The 6,778-nt window shown below is 32.8% G+C and overlaps 2 protein-coding genes across 2 annotated transcripts; both read left to right on the top strand.

Annotated features, from left to right (window-relative positions):
* Positions 1-2,514: 2,514 nt before the first annotated feature.
* GO595_003840 (Kinesin-like protein KIF18A) lies at positions 2,515-4,560 on the top strand (the record flags this gene model as incomplete). The annotated part of the gene is made up of 1 exon (XM_067916905.1): positions 2,515-4,560. The coding sequence occupies one exon, from the start codon at positions 2,515-2,517 to the stop codon at positions 4,558-4,560; it is 2,046 nt and encodes a 681-aa protein (XP_067776127.1).
* A 992-nt stretch (positions 4,561-5,552) lies between these two features.
* On the top strand, positions 5,553-6,713 carry GO595_003839 (DDE superfamily endonuclease containing protein; the record flags this gene model as incomplete). Its single annotated transcript, XM_067916904.1, has 1 exon — positions 5,553-6,713. The coding sequence occupies one exon, from the start codon at positions 5,553-5,555 to the stop codon at positions 6,711-6,713; it is 1,161 nt and encodes a 386-aa protein (XP_067776126.1).
* Positions 6,714-6,778: the final 65 nt, after the last annotated feature.

Genomic DNA, 6,778 nt, shown 5'->3' with positions numbered 1-6,778 from the left:
TGAAGAAGTTGATAAAAGTGAATATACACCTTTATTATATGCAGCCAAGTTTAACAACACGGAAATTGTTAGAAAAATATGTTCAATTTCTTCCAACATCTCATGTTGTAATAAGAATAAATTTACAGCTGCACATTTTGCAGCCTTAAATGGCAACCTTGAAATAATCAAAATACTTCGTGAATCAGGAGCCGATTTTTTGTTAAAGGATTCGGTTGGCTTTACACCTCTTCATTATGCCATCAAGCATAAACATCACAAAATCGTCGACTTTTTGTTAGAGGCCAATTCAATTCCACCAACCAAAGATTCACGTGAAATCATATCGAATCTTCATATAGCTATTGCGACCAACAACACAAATGCCTTTCAAAAGATGAATCAACTTTATCATTTAAAGGGCATTAGTATTCTTCATTATATCGTTTCAACTAATAATGAGACGTTTTTCAATTCACTTAAACCTTCATTTAATGAAGAAATGATACGTAAGAAATATCATAAAGGAAGGACGCCATTAATTGATGCCACTATTAATGGACATTTAAACATGATTCAATTACTTGATCAATCAGGTTATAACATCTACAAAGACAAAGACAAATTTGATATTTATTTTAAACTAACTTAAGAATGCACTTCATTATGCCGCTGAACTTGGATACAAAGAAATATTTAATTTCTTATTAACTAAAATCGATCTTAATGATACTGATGATCGTGGGTTAACACCACTTCATTATGCATCTATGAATAATCATTATGAAATAGTTGAAATAATCTTAAATGAGAAAGATAAAGTTAATATTAATTGTGTTGACAAACGAAAACGAACGCCATTATATTTAGCGTGTGAAAACCAATGTTTAGAAACATTAAAACTATTAATTAAACATAACGCAGATATATCAATTGTTCCTAACGATAGTGTATCACCAGTTACATTATCGATCATTGATAAGAACATTGAAATCTTCGAATTGTTATCGAATGCATCGAACGAATGTTTAAGTGAAGAAGATTATAAACATTGGGCGCCAATACATTATGCAGCACAACTTGGGCAAATCGAAATCATTGAAGTATTATATGAATTTGATCCGAAGTTACTTGAAATGAAAGATAAATTTGGGAAATCACCATTACATATTGCAGCTCAATGGGATCAACAAAACATTGTTGAGTTTTATAATGATAAAGGGCTTAAAACGTTCTTTGAAGAAGGAGATATTAATGGTAACACACCATTACATATCGCTACTAAATATCGAAACATTGAAATTGTTGAATATATACAAGAGAATGTCGGAATGAATTTAAATATACAAAATAATAATATTTTTTTATCATGTTTGGAGTTTCTTTAATATTTATCAAACACCTTTACATATAGCAATTGAGATTTGGTCATTACAATTGATTTCGGATTTAGTATCAGATGAATCTGTTGATCTGAACTTGAAAGATTGTTATGGTTATACGCCTTTCTTATTAGCTATCAAACAAGGCCATACTAAGATAGTTAATTATTTAGTTGAGCAAACTGACGTTGATTTATCATGCGTAGAAAACAATGGTCGAAATGCAATGCATATAGCTGCGATGTTAAATAACACAGCGATTATGGAGTTGTTATATAGCATTGGCCTTGATCCGATGATACCGGATAACAAAGGTTTCTTACCAATTGATATTGCATATCATTTGCAAAATAATAAGGTGGTGAGATATTTACAAGAAATAATGACTGTAATTGGTGCAAAAAGAATTAATGGTCCAAAGATTTGTATCGATAGTAATAGTAATGAGGAAAATGAAAGTGAGAATGAAAGCGATAAAAAGGATAAAAATAAAAGTGATGAAATTGATGAAATAAATCAGAAAAAATTGGAGAAAAATAATGAAGCAATTGGCGATATATCAATATCTTTGGACAAGATAATGGCAGATCAATCAGATTCATCCGATTTCTTGGCTGCTGAAGAAATGGCAAATATGAGCTCGTCTGGAGAACATAGTGGAAGTCTTTGATTTTATTAATAAACTGAAATATATAAAATTGTTGTGGAGAAAAGAAAATATTATTAATAATCCGTATGTGTAAGCTTTGATGGCATAATTTTTCATATGAAATTTGTTTCTTTGTAAATCAGAAGTATCAATGAATATTAATATAATTTTGAAATTTTATTGCCCCATTCCACATATGAATGTTTTTGGTTTGTTATAGAATTTCTATGCATGGAAAATAAAACTAGATATTTTTATTTTGATCTCTAAATTGGTAAAATATACAAACATTTTATTGAAAGTTAAAGGCTAAGTCCTAATTAGGATCAAATCTTTTTCTTAAAAAAAATAATATTATTCTCGATGTTATTATTATTAGTCTTCCAACAATCAACACATGTTCGAAATTCCGAAAAAAGACGTTAAGTTACTTGATGTTCGTTTGAAGCAGTTTTGATTTCTCACAAAATTGCGTACGTTTAACATACGTTTAATTTTTTCAAAATGGCATTGAGATCTCGAACAGCGCCATCAGCAACACGTGATGCAGGAACCAGAATCACCGTTGTTGTGCGTGTTAGACCACAAAATCAAAGAGAATTATCTGCGGTTCAAGGAAGCTTAATTGATGTTGTTGATGACCGCGTATTAATATTTGATCCACCAGGAGAAAGAACTCGTAAACAAACATTTTTACAAACATCTCAATCAAGAGCAAAAAATTTACATTTCGGATTTGACAAAGTATTGGGTCCAAATTCCACTCAAGAAGATGTTTTCGAGGTTGTAAAGAACGCAATTTTTCCTGAACGAGGTGGACTTCTTGATGGAATCAATTGTACCGTATTTGCATATGGTGCTACAGGATCAGGTAAAACATTTTCAATGGCCGGTAACTCTGAAAATCCTGGAATAATGGCACGCTCTGTAGAGTGCATATTTACAACACTTGAACAACAAGGTGGACGTCGTCCTAAGCTTAAGATGTCATATCTCGAGATCTACAATGAGCAAATTAGAGACCTTCTTAAACCATCAGATGACCCATCAAAAGAGCTCAAAATTGTTGAAGATCCAAAGAAAGGAATATCGGTTACTGGTCTATCATTTTGTTATCCAGAGAGCACAGAAGAAGTTCTCGAACTTATTCAAATTGGAAACAACAGACGTACTCAAGCACAAACTGAATCTAATCCTGTTTCTTCACGTTCCCATGCAGTTTGTCAGATCGAAGTTGAGAATTGTGATGATCTTCCTGGCGTTAGTTCATCACATCCGGTTGGCAAGCTTAGTCTTATTGATCTTGCTGGAAGCGAACGCGCCACTTCAAACACTGGGATCAGGCTTCGAGAAAGTGCAAAAATTAATTGTTCCCTTCTTGCACTTTCTAATTGTATTAATGCATTATGTACGCAAAGTTCATTCATTCCATTCCGTCAATCAAAGCTCACTCGTTTGCTGAAGGATTCTCTTGGAGGGAATTGTAAAACCGTTTGTTTGAGTTGTGTATCGTCGTCATATTTAACGTACGACGACACTTTTAGCACCCTTCAATATGCAAACAAAACTAAAAACATCAGAACTAATGTTACACGGAATACTCTAAATGTTAAAGCACGGATTTCTCAATATCCGAAAATGATTGCTGAACTTAGAGAACAAATTCAGATCTTACAAGCACAAGGAGGAAATATGGCAGTTGTTGAAACATTCCAAAAATCTATTCAACAGCCATTTGTTAATCATAAAAATGCGTTACAGACAATGCTTGACCAGGAGTTACATTCAGTTCAATCTGAAAATGATACAAAACAGCAATTACTTGCATTGCAAAGAATATCAAATTCTGATTTCAATTCACAAATTGATAATAAAATCAAACAATTTGTTGCAGAATGTGGAAAGCGTAGACCTAAAACTTCGTCATCAATGGTTGAAACAGTGGAAAGAATGAAAATATTGGAATTGGAAAATTTGGCATTAAAAGGAAAACTTCAAATAGCACAACAACAAATTTCACTTCAACAAAATGTTATACGTAATTTAAATCAAAACTCAAATGAGGAATCGATTCCTGTTCCACCAATAACTATTAGTGTTCCTCCGAAACCTGTTAAAGAAGAAGAGACCACAAAACAAACACCTGTTGAACCAGTTACTGAAAATGAAGATAAAAATGAAGATACAACGATTACAGATATCGAACATACTATTACTTCGCGATATCCATTTGTTCCTGTTTCTGCACGTAAAACAACATTTTCTGCTGATGCGAACAGACCTGTGACACCTGCTGGAGAAGCAACAAGGATTCTCAAGCAAAAGTTCCAGGAAGCGCAGAGAATGCATATGGAAATCAGGAAACCATTGGAAACTAAGTTAGGAAATGGAAACATTATGCCAACTTCTGGGTTGTCGAAACCACCAATTCGCTCATTGATGGATCAATTGTCTCAGAGAGTTGCTGCTGTAAACATGAACATGCCAACAAATGAAGAACCCACGGGAATATTACTAAGCTCGCGTTTACTTACAAGAATTGGGCGGTAAATATAGAATTGCGCTCAAGATAATATACGTTATGTAAAATATGAACAACAATTTGTTTTTGCCATATTTTTTGAGAAAAAAGAAAAATGTCACACTCAGAAAATTATTTTTCAGTTTTATTTGATCGATTTTGGCGGGCTCTGAGGAATTACCCTTTAAAAGGGTAAATATTTTTAACATGTGAATAGACATTTGATGTGAAATAAAAGTAATGGAACAGATCCCAAAAACAATAGATGAATTAAAACAAAAAATACACATTTCATTAAGTAATAATGAATCTGTATCCGCAATTTACACATCGTATGTTAGACCATTTTGTGAAGCATATGGTTCTTATTCAAATTTATTATTAGAAAATAATGATTTAATTCAAATACCGCCAACAATCCATAAGGTTAAAGCAGTCCTGCTACAAGTTGCAGTTATGTTTTCTGTTTTCAGACAAAATAAAAATATGATTGAAGATCCACTTCCAGAGAATGAATATCGACAAATATTATCAACGATAAAACTTATTTTGCCTTTAGCAATGGCAATAGATACATCTATTGTTCCAATGATGTTAGAAGAACTTAATTATATTCATAGTGATTATCAAAAAACAATACTCAAACTTAGCTTTGATTTAGGTATAAATCACATGGAGCCACCAGATGACTATGAAGTAAACGATCAAATAATGGTAAAAAGAGTTCATTACAGAGATCCAAAAAAAGAAATTGCACATAACAACCCACAAAAACAAAACGTCTTAAATTCGCTCATTGCGAAGTCGAATCACTCGGTGTTAAATGTACAGGGGTCGTTTTTGAATAGAACTGTGAAGATCAGAATTAAGAAGCCAAAACATGGGCCAAAAACTAAATCAAAACCGTTGTTTAAATAAAGAATAAATGTATATTACAAAATACCCTGATGTCTTTCCAATTCGCGATTTTTACGACCGTTTATAGTATTCAAAAAATAGTAAACGGCCTAGTGTGGCCACTATGCACAGCAATATATTTCCAGGAAAACCCCATAAAGACTACACGAATTACAAAAAAAGGCCAATGCTCGAATGTGTTATAACTCAAATTTCAAGAGGATACCCAAGAATTTCTAAGATTGCACAAACAAGTAAAATTCCTGATTCCACACTAAGATCCTGGAAAGATAAATTAAAGCATAATCCTGCTTGGAGACCATGGAATAATGATCATGGAAGTGGTCATAGGATATTTACAGACATAGAAGAACAATCAATTAAGGATTTTATTGTCGATTGTTTTTTACAACCAAGTTTTGTATTTACCAATGAAGACTTCATAATAATCGCTATGAATGCATATCTAACAAAATATCAAGATATAACTAATTTTAAAGAAACGAAAGATTTTTTAGTTTCACACCAATTTATCGCAGATTTTAAGAAGAGAAACCATCTCTCTTCTAGAGTTTTACATCCTAAAAGGAGACCAAATGTGACTGATAAAGAAAAATCTAATTGGATCGATACAATACAAAACCTTCTTACTTCTGTTGATCATAGTAGAATTGTCAATGTAAATGAAACATGCTGGAAGTGTTTTCCAAATGGTATGGTAACTTGGGCAGAAAAAAGATCTGATGGAATATCGATCAACTTAAATTCTTCACCGAAGGCATCGATAACTGTCCTGGCGAGCATACGTTCAGATGGAACCAAAATTCCCCTTTACTTTATAGCAAAAGGAAAGAGTGATCTTGTAGAAACAACACAAATTGGTGATGTTTCACCTCACATGTCCACCCACTCAGAAAACGGATGGACCACTGAGGAAACGTTTTATGAGTATTTACTGTTCCTCCGGCAACACTTCAATGACGAAGATCCTATACATTTGTTACTTGACTCATATAAAGCCCACAAATGTCAATCAATTATCGATTTGGCAGAAACTCTGAAGATTAAATTATATTTCATACCACCCGGTATGACTGATGAATTTCAACCATTAGATCGAAGGGTCTTCGGGTGTTTGAAGGCTACAGCACGTTATCTGTTTCGAAAAGAGTACAATCAAAACAATGAAAAAAAATTTACCAAATTACAAGCACAATGCATGGTTTGGGCATGGGAACACCTGCAACCCAATATAATCCAAGAATCTTGGTCAATCTATGAATAAAACATTTATTCATTAATTTTCTTTCAGACAGAAAGTATTCATATTGAGAGAAACGGTTTTTAACG

Source organism: Histomonas meleagridis (assembly GCF_020186115.1).
Source record: "Histomonas meleagridis strain 2922-C6/04-10x chromosome Unknown contig_23, whole genome shotgun sequence".
NCBI lineage: Eukaryota > Parabasalia > Tritrichomonadida > Dientamoebidae > Histomonas > Histomonas meleagridis.
This window is presented reverse-complemented; position numbering and strand designations above follow the sequence as displayed.